We start from the raw sequence: 16,199 nt of genomic DNA, 5'->3' as shown, positions 1-16,199 counted from the left end.
AATCCATAAACCTCCGCTGAAGTCTCTTTGTAGGTCTGTAGACATACACATTTTAAAGGATTAAATTTTTCTTTTAATCGTTGTTTCAGTGATCCAGTGACTAATTTCACACAAGACATCACCAGGTGGCATCACCAGAAATCTGTACCACCAGAGGACACTGAACGAATCATTAAATGGATCTGAATGAATTTTGGTGAACTAGTCAAAACACTCGAGCCACTTGGATATATTTAAATCCCACAATGCACTAGCACAGAGTAAAAAATTATATTGTGCACATGCACAGTTGTCATTATTGTAACTGATTATATAATTTATTCAGGACCAGCTTGTGCTCAGACTTTCATTGTCATGTGTGAAACAGAAGTGCTTCACAAGATGCTCTTTATTTTTGCAGCTAATTTAGCACTTAATTTGCAATACTTGAATCTTTAAAATACTACAAATACTACAAGTAAAGTACTGTGCAAAAGTTTTAGACACTTGTGAAATTGTTTCATAGTGAGGATGTCTTCAAAAATAATGCCATAAATAGTTTTCATTTATCACTTAATGTCAGACAAAGTCCAGTAAACAAAAACGCTAAATCAATATTTGATGTGGCCACCTTTGCCTTCAAAACAGCACCAATTCTCCTAGGTACACCTGGACACAGTTTTTCTTGGTTGTTGGCAGAAAGGATGTTTCAAGCTTCTTGGAGAATTCACCACAGTTCTTCTATCTATTTCGGCTGTCTCAATTGCTTCTGTCTCCATGTAATATCAGACAGACACGATGTTCAGTGGAAGGCTCTGTGAGGGCCATGACATCTGTTGCAGGGCTCCCTGTTCTTCTATTCTAATCTTTTCTATTTGCAAAAGTAATGTTTGGGAGTCTAACATTTATATTTCCTATTGACACACTAAAACTGAAGATATAAATAACCATCTTATGACAAATGCTTTTGTGAAACATCTTAAGTGCCTAAGACTTTTGCACAGTACTGTATATAATACTCATATATTTATATAATACTTGTATATTAATATATACTGAAATATATAAATTCTGCACTGTAAGTGTTGGGTCTGTGTCCCCCCACTTTTAAAATGATGCTACGCCTGTTAACACAAACTAGCAATGAACCTTTTACAGAATTTAATAATCTTGGTTAATGTTTCAACATACAGGGCCTACTAATAAATTTTAAAGGGATGCATATGTTAACATATGTTTATGCATTTTGAACAAACAATGAGCTTGTATCTTTATAGATTAACATTAACCAAGATTAATAAATGCCATTTAAAAATACTGTTCATTTTTAGTTCATAATCCCTAATGCATTAACAAATGTTAACAAATAGAACCTTACTGTGAAGTATTACCAAAGATTACTAATAATATTAAACAGATTTATTGGCATTGGATTTAATGTTATTGGGATTTTTATTTTATCTTTGTCATGTGATAGTACAGTTCTTACAGGTAAGATAGTACAGGCAAATAGGCTTTTAATTTGAGTACACATGAAAACTTTGTTACATTTTATACACATAAACCTTTAAAATATGGAAATTGTCTATCAATTTATGCACAAATTGGAATTGTATTTTTTTATTTTACAACATATTTTGAACACTGTGCATGCAAATAAACATGCCCTCTTGCCTTTTCCTGATAAATGGCCCATGGAAAAAATGGCCCACGGTCAAATGTAATTTTACAATTAAAGACTAAAATGAAGGGTCTCTGCCTATGAAATATATACTATAGGAGCAGAAAATATCAATTTAAGAAAATAATCTTTGAAAGACACTAAATATTAATGAGCAATGGTAATACGAAATAAAAACTGTTTAGAAATTTTGATTGCTATTATGCAGGCAGTGAGTTGCAATATACACACACACATATCCAAAATCATTACATTGTGCTTATATGAATTTCTCAATTTATTCACAGCAATTCTTCACAGTGAGAAATTTAAGACTATTAAAAACAATAACAGACACATGTAGAAATCAATTGGTTTATTTGGGGTTATAAAAAGCCTAAGGCAGAGAAGATAGAAATAGACTACACTGTTAAAAAGGCACAATAAATTACTAATTTCCCTCTGCTGTTCCAGATAAAAATACAAAAGCCTTTCCTCCACAAAACTGGAGCGTCATTTACCACTTGTTAAGGCATAAATTTAAGAACAATAGGCTTGTCGAAGGGAGAGTCAATTACAAGTTAGAATATATAAAAAAGAAGTTTCTTCTCTAAAAAATGAAAACTGACAGGAAAATGCACCATAACTGAAATAAAGGCCAGAGAGGTGAATCCTTCCAGTTCTTGATTCTGTGTTTATGGCGTGAGGTACTGACTGACAAGTGAACAGCTTTGTGCGGTTGCTGTTTCTATTACACATCATGGCAGTGGTTTTCATTTTTTCCCAGCAGAGATGTCACAGGAACAGGAAAAAGCCTGAGAAGACAATTCAAATGTTAGTTTCAGTTTTATACCGTTTAGTTTCTAGTCCAACCAAGTCTAATAAAAAAGCATCCTCACCTAAGGCAAAATAAAAAAGCCATCATGGACCCTCACAAAAAGGAGCAAACTTTCTGTGTCCTAAAGGGGTTGGTGCTTGAAGACACCCCGGTCAGCAGAGGATCTTGTAAGGCGTTTTGAATGCAAAACTGCTGGAGCTCCGCAGCCGCCTGAGAAACCTTGAAATATCCAAAATATCACAATATTTGAGTTTTGGAACTGGACAAACAAGAAGGTTTGGGCAATATTTCCAAGCATGATTAACTTCCAAACTGAACACTGCTAAATACGACCACATAATACAACTGCAAGACTGCACATATATAAGAAATCTTGACCGTATAATAATAAATAATAGTAATACGCCAAATTCTGTTTACATCTTCACATTTCAATGAAGTTGGGCTAGTCTACATAAACTACCCATCCTAGCCAGCTAGACCTGGCTTATATCAATAATTATTAGCGTTATTGAAGCTTTTTACATTCAGTTAGCAATAGTACTTAAATGTAACTGAGGAAAGCTAACGGGCTACAGGTCCACGCCCAAGCTCAACCCGGCGGCTAACTCGCTAGATTCAGTCGAAATCTCAAAAACAACCACGAACCTTTACTCTGTTAATGTTTGCTTCAAAGCGTAATTGCTGAACGACTTTCTTCATCGCAACAATGTTTGATGTGCCCGACATGATGCCTGATATTTCAAAACGATGTGCAACAGCGAAAACAAAAGCTGTACGTAGCACGTTTCCGGTTTGGTTCAGTCCGGAAGAACACGAGTGAAACGATTTCGTCCGAGCTCCGAACCCTACTATGGCGACGGCTAGGTTTATGAATATTAAAACGCTCATGTTGGTGACGTTTCTTTTCTCTTTCATCCAGTCATGAGCCAAGCCTTCAACATAGTAGACGCGTTGATTCGTCAGTTGTAAAGCGCCCACTTACCAACGTCAGATTTCAGCAAATCAGTTAAGGTTACTGGGTGAACGTAATTAATATTCATGAGCATATTATACGCCGCTCATATTAATTATTTATGCCTTTACCTCTGTAGTAATTTTAAGCTTAGTAACTATGGATCTTTATATTATATGACTGTTATTTATTGAACAGTAATAAATTATGTCGTACTGTATATGTCTGTAATGCTGTAAAAATATTTAATTGCTCAAAATTCACAATGTTTGAATGTCAGGCGGAGAATGCTTTGTGAGAACAAAAAGGAATTGTTTTGGAAACGCGACAGTCCAATAAAATGCGCCCTAGGCTGTTGTCGTACTAAGATTGGTTTGTCTTATTTGTAAAGCAAAAATGATTGGTAGATCTTTTCAAAACAATCTCTTCTCAGCAACCTTTGATCTACTATTCAGTCATCATTGCTTTAAAAACACCTGAAAGATTTCATTTGCATTGAGATCACGATAATGCGTTTTTTCCCCCCGACATTTTGCTTCAAATGTATTCTCTAATTATCAACCTGTTTGCAATGTTTTTCTATCCTATTTTACTCAATCATCGGACCGTGTGCTTTGCCACAATATGGTAATTTGATGTTTCTTCATATAAGAGTTATTTGGAGTATTTGCAAAAAAAAAAAACATTATTTTGATTATCATTATGTGGTAAATTCATTATTTAGGCTGCATGTTATAATCTGACATTTTATATTTTTAAAATATACACTGGCATCCAAACGTTTGGAATAGTGTACAGATTTTATTGTTTCAGAAAGAAATTGGTACTTTAATTCACCAAAGTGTCATTCAACTGATCATAAAGTATAGTCAGGACATTACAGATGTAAAAAACAGCACTATCACTATTTGAAAAAAGTCATTTTTGATCAAATCTAGACAGGCCCCATTTCCAGCAGTCATCACTCCAACACCTTATCCTTGAGTAATCATGCTAAATTGCTATTTTGGTACTAGAAAATCACTTGCCATTATATCAAACACAGTTGAAAGCTATTTGGTTCGTTAAATGAAGCTTACCACAGTATGCAATAGACTGGCATGTGTTAAGGTCAATATTAGGTCAAAAATGGCAAAAAAGAAACAGTTTTCTCTAGAAACTCGTCAGTCAATCATTATTTTGAGAAATGACGGCTATACAATGCTTGAAATTGCCAAAAAACTGAAGAGTTCTTACAAAGGTGAACATTACAGTCTTCAAAGACAAAGGACAACTGGCTCTAACAAGGACAGAAAGAGATGTGGAAGGCCAGATGTACAACTAAACAAGAGGATAAGTACATCAGAGTCTCTAGTTTGAGAAATAGATGCCTCACATGTCCTCAGCTGACAGCTTCATTGAATTCTACCCGCTCAACACCAGTTTCATGTACAACAGTAAAGAGAAGACTCAGGGGTGCAGGCCTTATGGGAAGAATTGAAAAGAAAAAGCCACTTTTGAAACAGAAAAACAAAAAGAAAAGGTTAGAGTGGTAAAGAAACATACATTGGACAACAGATAATTGGAAAAGAGTGTTATGGATCTTAACCCCATTGAGCTTTTGTGGGATCAGCTAGACTGTAAGGTGCGTGAGAAGTGCCCGACAAGACAGCCACATCTATGGCAAGTGCTACAGGAAGTGTGGGGTGAAATGTCACCTGACTATCTGGACAAACTGACAGCTAGAATAACAAGGATCTGTAAAGCTGTCATTGCTGTATGTAGAGGATTTGTTGATGAGAACTCTTTGAAGTATTTTTTTCAAACTGTAATAGTAATTTTTCATGTTATTAATGTCCTGACTATACATTATGATCAGTTGAATTATTCACAAAAGTGGCAAAGTACCAATTTCTTTCCATAAGAGCAAAATCTGTACATTATTACAAACATTTGGCCGTCAGTGTAGCTAATAGTAAACATTTAAATTCACATGAGTCTTTTGCAGCTTGAGGCATAGCCTTTAATTATTAATAAATAAATAAATAAACTAATTATATATGTTACTTAATGTGTTATATTATGACCTAATATGCTAATTACCAACTTTATTTTTAATGTTAATGTTGGTGGCCACTAAAGGAAGAAAGATCAGTCGAAGGTGTCTGCTCAAAGTTAATGTTCAGCGCACCTGGTTGGTACACTTTCTGTCAAGTAAAAAAGGATGACAATTTTCTACATTACATCAAAAGATAAGTTTGATTATGGGCTTGATTAGTTCAGTTTCCACATTCAGAACTGGCATTAGAACCATTTAACGGTTAATTTATTTTCTGAGAAAGGATTAAAGGTTCAGTCAGTAATTTTTTTTTCCTAATTAAAAAGTTTTACTTCTAAAGAAATTAATTGTAATTTTAAAATGTATGTATAAAATCTTGACCACTTAATTGAGATTAAGATTCTAGTCATAACTTTATAAAAGCAGTTTTATTTTACATGGAGAGGGTCCCCTCATGGGGGCTGCCATGTTAGGATCACATGACCAGCCAGAGCGCAAAAATGCCTGCCCACTTTTTCAGCCATCTGGGTCCCTGAAGTATTTTCCCCATTCATTTCTTGCATAGGGATTTCTTAAAATTCTGAAAGAGTTGTAAGTCATTAACCAAACCAACCATCTCCGAGGCGAATCACAACATTACAAACTTTAATTTTAGGTAAAAAAGTATTTGAAAATCAGACAAAAAGACAAAGGTAAAAGACATGTACTTACCGTCTTTTACGAGGGAAAAAACTACAATGCATGAGGCATTGCAAATGAAGTAATTGGATAAAAAAACGATGGGAATATATACCAGGGGAATATACTGTAGTGTATACCATGGGACCATGAGTAATGTAGTTGCTTACCAGGAATTTCGCTATCAAACACGATTTTTAAACAATGAAGTTAAAATAACGCAGACTGATGGCTTTAAAAGGAGCATATACCATCACCTCGGAGCTCACTGTAGGTCTGTCTTTAAGTTACTGTTTAAAATCAGTTAGTCTATGGAAAAAAATAATAGGATTTTTACTTCGGAACCAGACTGTTGTGCTAGATACTACTCGATTAATCTCAGTTTGCCATGATATTGGACACTTTAACTCATGAATTAAATTAGTCATTACTGACTGTGAATAGTGAATATCTACAATGGCATCAGTAACTGAAAACTATTGATGCAGCATCCACACTGCTAGGTGTCAAGATTAATCCAAGTCGACACAATTAAAAAAGTAACTGAGAGCACCTTTAATACCCCTGCGTTCCAAATGGGATAAATCAGCCTCAGAAGGGCACTTCAAAGGGAGAACAATCACGATAGTCATGCTGTAAGAACGCTTCAAACAGAATTTCCTATAAAAATGACATCAATGGTGAGTTCCGAATGAACGTTATTTTTGAGCCCAACACCTTTCAGGCCTACAAAGATCTAACACTGAATAGTAAAGTCTTCGAAGGGAATAGGGCATTGGGACCCATTTCTCCCTTTACCTGTCCTCTCAGCTGCAGTATGGAGTGGTTCTGGTCTACCACCGACATTGGTTGGTATGATGGTGATAGTGAGGGTGAATAATAATTTGTGGACTGGGTCCACATTTGTCCAATATAATCATCAGTATTCATAAACTTTGTAAACACATCATAGGTCAACCCTGCTTAAAAGATAAACATCTTAAACCAACCTTGGTGGTTTGCTCCTTTAAGCTGGTTTAACTGGTCGTCTGGTCTCACAGCCAGATGAGCTGACAAATGTCCATGACCCCTCTAAAACCAGCAAGATGGACCAGCTTAACCAGCTTTGCCAGGCTGGGAGACCAGCTCATGCTCAGGGTTGGGAGGGTTACTTTTGAAATGTATTCCACTACAGATTACAGAATACATGCTGTAAAATGTAATTTGTAATGTATTCCGTTAGATTACTCAAGGTCAGTAATGTATTCTAAATACTTTGGATTACTTCTTCAGCACTGGTAGATTTTTTCACTTGTTTTGACTATAAAAACTCTGCCAGTACAGTAACACAGTATACACATGTTAAAAATACATTCTCTGAAAAACCTAAATATCTTATGCAGTGTTGTTTCTAAAACGAGATAAATCAAATTGATCATGTTTTAAGGATTATAAGATATTTTTACAGGAAAACAATGCAAAAATTATCATCAGGAATATGATTTTTGCCTTAATATCAAAGGACTTACTAGAAAAAAGAAATTATGATCCAATGTGAATTTTCTTGATATAATAATATGATCGTGCCTGGTAACATGTGCATATAAAATGGCTAGAAATAGCATTTTAACTTAGCCTAAAGCTGACAATTTACACAAGGTTTATTTCTGTTTCTTCTGCTCCAAACTTACTTCAAACTTACAGTGCATCCGGAAAATATTCACAGCGCTTCATTTTTTCCACATTTTGTTATGTTACAGCCTTATTCCAAAATGGATTAAATTCATTATTTTCCTCAAAATTCTACAAACAATACCCCATAATGACAACATGAAAGAAGTTTGTTTGAAATCTTTGCAAATTTATTTAAAAAAAAAAAAAAATCACATGTACATAAGTATTCACAGCCTTTGCCATGACACTCAAAATTGAGCTCAGGTGCATCCTGTTTCCACTGATCATCCTTGAGATGTTTCTACAACTTGATTGGAGTCCACCTGTGGTAAATTCAGTTGATTGGACATGATTTGCAAAGGCACACACCTGTCTATACAAGGTCCCACAGTTAACAGTGCATGTCAGAGCACAAACCAAGCCATGAAGTCCAAGGAATTGTCTGTAGACCTCCGAGACAGGATTGTATCGAGGCTCAGATCTGGGGAAGGGTACAGAAAAATTTCTGCAGCATTGAAGGTCCCAATGAGCACAGTGGCCTCCATCATCCGTAAATGGAAGAAGTTTGGAACCACCAGGACTCTTCCTAGAGCTGGCCGCCCGGCCAAACTGTGCGATTGGAGGAGAAGGGCCTTAGTCAGGGAGGTGACCAAGAACCCGATGGTCACTCTGACAGAGCTCCAGCGTTTCTCTGTGGAGAGAGGAGAACCTTCCAGAAGAACAACCATCTCTGCAGCACTCCACCAATCAGGCCTGTATGGTAGAGTGGCCAGACGGAAGCCACTCCTCAGTAAAAGGCACATGACAGTCCGCCTGGAGTTTGCCAAAAGGCACCTGAAGGACTCTCAGACCATGAGAAACAAAGATTGAACTCTTTGGCCTGAATGGCAAGCGTCATGTCTGGAGGAAACCAGGCACTGCTCATCACCTGGCCAATACCATCCCTACAGTGAAGCATGGTGGTGGCAGCATCATGCTGTGGGGATGTTTTTCAGCGGCAGGAACTGGGAGACTAGTCAGGATCGAGGGAAAGATGAATGCAGCAATGTACAGAGACATCCTTGATGAAAACCTGCTCCAGAGCGCTCTGGACCTCAGACTGGGGTGAAGGTTCATCTTCCAACAGGACAACGACCCTAAGCACACAGCCAAGATAACAAAGGAGTGGCTCCGGGACAACTCTGTGAATGTCCTTGAGTGGCCCAGCCAGAGCCCAGACTTGAACCCGATTGAACATCTCTGGAGAGATCTGAAAATGGCTGTGCACCGACGCTCCCCATCCAACCTGATGGAGCTTGAGAGGTCCTGCAAAGAAGAATGGGAGAAACTGCCCAAAAATAGGTGTGTGAAGCTTGTAGCATCATACTCAAAAAGACTTGAGGCTGTAATTGGTGCCAAAGGTGCTTCAACAAAGTATTGAGCAAAGGCTGTGAATACTTATGTACATGTGATATATAATATAAATTTGCAAAGATTTCAAACAAACTTCTTTCACGTTGTCATTATGGGGTATTGTTTGTAGAATTGAGGAAAATAATGATTTTAATCCATTTTGGAATAAGGCCGTAACATAACAAAATGTGGAAAAAGTGAAGCGCTGTGAATACTTTCCGGATGCACTGTACTTCTCTGTCCGCCCGTATGAATGTAACACATCATAAGAAAGTGTTTCACCGCTGTTCAAATGCACTTTGGATCACATCATTTATATGTATAAATGTTTTCCATCTGAAAGGACTAAATATTAAATTAAACAAATTATTATAAAATGCAAAGTAATCTCTTCAGAAATCAAAATACTTTTGAATGTAACTGTATTCTAATTACCAATGATTTAAATTGTAACTGTAGTGGAATACAGTTACTTATATTTTGTATTTTAAATATGTAATCCCGTTACATGTATTCTGTTACTCCCCAACACTGCACATGCTAGCATAAACTGTTTTTTCAGTAGGTAAAGTCATTTTTGTAGATGCTTTATATAGCACCTAGAGATGAGTTTGACATGTCCATTGATTGGTTAATGTTTCTCTAATAGTTTGTTAATGACTGTTGTTCTCTCAGAAGACACCCATGGGGCCATTGATAGACTGCTCTGCTTCAAACAGAAGGCAAACATCGATTTGATGGACGAAGACATCAGGTCAGTCAGACCAGATGTCAAAAACACTCTGTGGAAAAAGTGAAACATAGCTGACATAACAGTTGTGCTCAATGCAGATTAATTAGTTCTCTTCATGGCAATTGATTGAAGAAGTATTGTATGACATGCAAAAAATTATATACACTGCTGTTCAAAAGTTTAGGGTCACTTACTCATTCTTTATTTTTCTTTTTTTTCTTTTCTTCACATTTTAGAATAATATTAAAGTCATCACAACTATGGAATAACATAAATGGAAATATGGGAATTATGTTGTGACTAAAAAAAATCCAAAATAAATCAAAACTGTTATATTTTAGCATCTTCAAAGTGGCCACACTTTGCTTGGATTAAAACAATTTTTTTTTTAAATAACATTTTAATTTTGTAATTAAATAAATTAATATGTTGGCACAATTATATTTTTTGTCTACAAAACTAATTTCAAACATTTAATCATACGCCTTCAGATCAAAAGATTTTTAAGATAATGAGAAACATTTCAGGCAAGTGACCCCAAACTTTTGAACGGTAGTGTACATTCAATACAACATCTAGTGCATAGCCATGTAATTGCTTTAAGTTTTAAATTCAAAGTTTGCAACCCAATTTATTTCTGATTATGACATATTTCTGAGTGATATTAACATTCATTGTTCCTCAACTTCCTCCTCCCTCCCTTTAGGCAGAGTCACATGCTCCCTGATGGCCTGTTGGCATGGTTGTTGTGTGTCTTAGGTTGTGCCAAGACTCATGTTATGTCCTTTCACAATCATCAATAGAGCGCAACAGACTGGTTCCGGAAGTAAAAATCCCTTTCATTTTCTGTATATGTAAATTTGATTTTAACGATAACTTATAAACCAAGACAGACCATGAGCTCAGAGGTTGTTCAAAGATTTTATATGATTCTGTCGAAACCATCAGTCCACATTATTTCAACTCCGTTGTTTCAAAATCATGGTTAAGAGCTGAATTTCTGGTGTAGACCTACACTATCCATGATCCAGCAAAGAAAGATCCACCAATCAGAGAATCACAGCCTACAAAGTGCATCAAACAAGCTCTGCAGCGACTTGCAAATATGTATTTGCAAATATCTATTATAAATGGTTTCTGTACTTAGAATAACAGCTTCAGATCTTTATTTATAATTTTTTTTATTTAATTTTTATTTAATTCCATTATATCATTTGCAATGATTCATGGGATTGTAATTCGTGCCCTCATAAAAAAAAAAAAACGGTAAGTACACATTCTTGTATCTTTGTCTTTTTGACCGATTTTCAAATACTTTTTCAAGTTTGTAATGTTGTGATTTTACCTCGGAGCTGGTTGATTTTGTTTATGACTTAGAACTCTTTTATGAAGGATTTTATGAAATTCCTCTGGAAGAAAATGAATGGGAAAAATACCTCTGGAACCAAGATGTCTGAAAAAGTGGGCTGGCACTGTTGCGCTCTATTGGTTGCGAAGGAAGTGACTGGAATTTATTCATTTTGAAAATGTCTTTGTTGCATTTGTCAAGTGTAGTTTTGCCAGTATTTGATGTAAACTATAGACTATTGGCTATTAAAAATATAACACGTCCTTTGAAATAGAGAAATAGAGATGCACACAGCCGCTCTGTTTGTGTGTTCATCAATGTGTTGTTGTTTTTCAGTTCTGCATTTTATGTTGTAATTAAAGTCTTGTTGATTGTTAATTTGGTTCCTGCTTCCTCCTTTCCCTACTGAACAAGAGTGTGTCTGCCACATTCACCCAAAAAGTAAAATTTTGTCATAATTTACACCCCTTCATGTCGTTCCAAACCTGTATGACTTTCTTTTTAATAAAGATAGCCCTCGATCTTTTCAATACAATAGCAGTTGACAGTGCCTCACTTTAAAGCTTAAAAAAAGACCCAAAAATATCATAAAAGTAGTCCATGCGGCTTATGTTTCATATTCCAAGTCTTCTGAAGGCATATGATTTTAAAGGGGACATAGTATGCAAAATCCACTTTTTAATTTTTTTTTATCATAATTATGTGTCCCCAGTGTGTGTAGACAACCACAAAATATGGTAAAAGACCATCCCCTCGTTTCTTTCCTTTCCCCATCAATAAAAAAACAGTGTTTATGAATGAACAATTCAGGTTTGCAGCCCCTTATGATGTCAAAATGGGAAAGGTACCGCCCACGGCTGGCGAAGAGATCTGCCCGAGTAGCTTAGATCCGCCCTCATTAAAACCTGAGCGAGCAGCGCACAGTCCGCCATATTTATCTCCTCGCCAGATAACTCGGACTGCTTCATCAACGATGGTCAACACAAGGCTGGATTTGCCTCAAAGCTAAGGATCAAGGATGGATTGATACCAACTCTCCGTGACCCATCTTCAGATTTTCAAGACGTAAGTTTCGCACTTTATACTTTTTTAATGTTTGCAATTTGGCTTTCTGAATTTGCTTGTTTGCACATTGCACAAAAAACACTTGTTGTGAAAACATTGTGCTTTGTGTAACGTAGCAACTAGTCCCTAACTACCTTATTCCATAACAATGAAGTTGTAGCTCTGCTTCGGTTACGATATAAACTGATTGGCGTCCTCCACAGTCCCACTTGAGTGGTCATGCAATGAAGATTTTCCGTGTAATAAAACCGGTCATTATTTCAAAAACGATTATGAAACAATAGTGGTATTTTCGACAACTATAGCTGTTTTTCATATTTCATAACTCAACCGTTGTTATGCACAATACAGTAAGATGATTGACTTAGTGTGTTCTCTGTGTTATTTATAATTTGTTTAAGTTCTCCTGCATTGTTGTCCCCAGGGTATCCATGGCACTGGCAGGAAAGGCACAGCCCACTTCCAGAAAGGGGTGTGTGAGCAGTAGCTCCTTAGCATTTAAAGCTACAGACACTAAAACAGCCAATTCGAGACAGGCCTACAAAACAGGGGTACAAAGGCATGGTAGAGTAAACGAGTTCCACTAGGATGTTCCAATGGAAGAGGAGATACTAGAAAGAGAGTAGGAAAGACATGAACCAGAAGAGAGAGAGCAGGAGAGAGAGCTGAGCTCCAAAGAGGTTAGCATGCATGATGTACGGTATTTGTGCTATTCACCACACTTGCTTATTACACGACTCTCTGGAATACTCCATTCTGATTGGCCATTTAGTGCTCTGATATTGCAAGTTATCTTTCCTACTTCTCATATCTACCTGCGATCTCTACATGTAAGCTAATAAAATAATTTCCACTCAATATTTCAAGTCCATTTATTTATTTATTTGGCAAGTTGTCTTGTGTTAAGCGGGATAATGTACAGTCAGCTGGTCGTTTTTGCAAAATATACCCCTTCAAGGTGATACAAGAACTGATTTATTTTGCGATAACAACAGGCTTACTGTACATTATCCCTTACATACTTGACCCACATGCCCTCCTCTAGCTGGACAGTACACTCAGAGAAGGCTTAATTGAGTTTAGTGAATCATATTAATGGTATTTTATATGGCAAGCATTATTATTACTATGCTTATACTATTTGAACAATTTCCTAACCCTAAGTATTCAACTTTGGCGCCTCAATTGTTCCATTTGTACTGACGTTTGTGCTATCGCCTGAGCTACAGTATACCCAACTGCATAATAATGTGCGAAAAACCACATAGCAATGCCCTGACAACCACACACAACACCTTAGCGTAGTGGTGGCAGGTCACCTTAGACCAGAATATGTAAAAATCTATAATACAAATGCTTCCATGTTCAAGCTCTCCTTGACTAGTCAGAGGCAGACAACGGGTAGCACAAAAATGACAATCCTCCCATAATCCACATAACATGCTAAACAGTTTTAGTGACTGATCTTTTGTTATGCATCCTTACTACTGTAGATTCCCAGAGAAATGGTGGAGTCTGGCCTCTCCCAGCAAGAAATGCCTGGTGAAATATGAGAAAAATTTTAAATGTAGTGGAATAATCTCTTGGATTAGAGTAAACCTGTGTTTGGTGGTGATTATGGTGTATTTTGAAAAGAGAAAAGACAATTTTTTTACAAATTAAGAAAAATTGTTGTTGCTATATATACTGTACATACTAAATGCTCATGTTGATATTGCAGCCTCTTTGGTGGTTTTGGAGACAACAGATACAGATTTTTCTCCACTCGAGATGCCAGAAAGCAGACGGTGAGTGAAGAGTGACAAAATGTTCAAAAGAGAGAGAGAGAGATGAAATTAGAGGTCAGTAGCAACCGGTTTGTGATGAATGTAATTGGAATATAATTGTGATAAATAATTAGGTTCCTCTCAATAAATTTGCAGGGGGTGCTCACACTGTGGTCTGTGTGGGTCCTAATGCCCCAGTGTAGTGACGGGGACACTATACTGTAAAAAGGCACCGTCCTTCGGATGAGACGTTAAACCGAGGTCCTGACTTGCTGTGGTCATTAAAAATCCTAGAGCACTACTCGTAAAGGGTAGGGGTGTAACCCCGGTGTCCTGGCTAAATTACCCCCATTGGCCCATCTCAATCATGGCCTCCTAATAATCCCCATCCACTAATTGGCTCTAACTCTACTCTCTCCTCTCCACCAATATAGCTGGTGTGTGGTGAGTGTACTGGCGCACTATGTCTGCCGTCGCATCATCCAGGTGGATGCTGCACACTGGTGGTGGTTGAGGAGAACCCCCTGTTCACTGTGTAAAGCGCTTTGAGTGTAGTGTCAGAAAAAGCACTATATAAATGTAACGTTCATTCATTCATTCAATTACTGCTGCAATGAGTATGGGCTTTCATATGTGTTTAGATCGCCTGTTCCAGCAATTCAGTATAGTCTGGAGGACATCCCAGAGGAGAGGATTCCAGAGATTTCAATGGATATTGAGGAACCAGTAAGGTACAGCTAAAAATGTCCTTTTTTATTTGAATGTAATATTAACCATTATTTGGAGCTGTACTTGCATGACTGAAAATAGCTGCCCAGAGGTGTTATGAATGCATACCTGCCAACACTCCTGATTTTATCTGGTTTCTCCTGTTTTTCTACCCCTCCTCCTGCAGTGCTCCCCATTTACCATTTCTCCAGATAAACTCACGATTTTCCGCATCCACTCTTTTCTCATGAGGATGTATTAGACCTCCCGGTAGGGTTGCCACCCGTCCCGTAAAATACAGGTTCGTCCCGTATTTAAATATGAAATGATGCGTTCTGTATCTAATCAATATGGGACGTGAATTAAGAGTCACAGCAAAACCGTTCCAGATTGTTAATTTAACATTGATATAAGTTGAAAATTTTTCATATGGTGGGTAAGGGGTCATCTGAAAAGTCCACACATTGTGCTAAAACTGTGGATTTTTTTATTGAAAAACAGAAGGATTCATAAATATTCAATAAGATGTACAACATTACACAGATCCAACAATGTATGAATACTATCACTGGGTCAAAACGACAAGAAGGTGAAGGAAGAAAATAATAATTATTAAAATAAATAAAATAAAAAAGAAATGAAAAAATATATATATAAACCAACACAGATGTATACATAAGATAAAAAAAAGATAATAATTATATTTGGATAAGTCGTGGGTTATTTCTTGGTATTATTCATCTTCATTGTAGTATTACTGACCGGTACTCCCGCTCCCTATATGCATATTACGCAGTCTGCATAGTGCACCTACTACTTATGGATGCATAGTCTTACACTAGGGGGGCACCAGAAACTCCACCGGTTACCGTTCCTCGCACGTTCGAACCACGTCTCAAATCTCCCTATTTTTCACAATCTGATGTTGGCAGGTATGGTTATGAATGTGGTTGATGAGTGACCTGACTTGCCTTAAAGGATCTTTGTGTGTATCCAGTGTTAATTCATTGAATTTGTCTATAAAAGCTTTTCTAATGACTAGTTTTCTTCTGTTCAAGGCCTCTAGATGCTGTTGAAGTTTTGGTCACCTTTTACTCGCTGCTGCCTCTTCAGGCCAGCCACAGAATTGTTGCCCAAATCTTTTAGGCAATGCTAGGCAAGATGGTGATAGAGGCTGTACCATTTCATCTTACAATGAGTTCTGATTCATGTTATTGTGATGGCTGTAACCACTATAGTATTAACGGTAGTCCTGTTGGGTAGGGTGAGTATGGTAGTTTCTGGTCCCATGTCCTCTTTATGAATGGAGTCGCATTAGCTCAGCAGTAATGGCGGCGTGCACGCTGAATAGACAACGCCAGATAGGTGGCTGCGATTTCTTTCTTT

At 37.0% G+C, this 16,199-nt stretch overlaps 1 protein-coding gene across 1 annotated transcript; it reads right to left on the bottom strand.

The window, feature by feature from the left end:
- Window positions 1-2,000: 2,000 nt before the first annotated feature.
- On the bottom strand, window positions 2,001-3,293 carry LOC127440419 (guanine nucleotide-binding protein G(I)/G(S)/G(O) subunit gamma-5-like). The gene is made up of 3 exons (XM_051696965.1): window positions 3,126-3,293; window positions 2,539-2,696; window positions 2,001-2,454 (listed from the first exon to the last, which is right to left on the bottom strand). The coding sequence occupies exons 1-2, from the start codon at window positions 3,204-3,206 to the stop codon at window positions 2,571-2,573; spliced, it is 207 nt and encodes a 68-aa protein (XP_051552925.1). The 5' UTR covers window positions 3,207-3,293; the 3' UTR covers window positions 2,001-2,454; window positions 2,539-2,570.
- Window positions 3,294-16,199: the final 12,906 nt, after the last annotated feature.

Source organism: Myxocyprinus asiaticus, chromosome 5 (assembly GCF_019703515.2).
Source record: "Myxocyprinus asiaticus isolate MX2 ecotype Aquarium Trade chromosome 5, UBuf_Myxa_2, whole genome shotgun sequence".
Lineage (NCBI taxonomy): Eukaryota > Metazoa > Chordata > Actinopteri > Cypriniformes > Catostomidae > Myxocyprinus > Myxocyprinus asiaticus.
The sequence above is the reverse complement of the archived record's forward strand: the minus strand, read 5'-3'. Positions and strand labels throughout refer to the sequence as shown.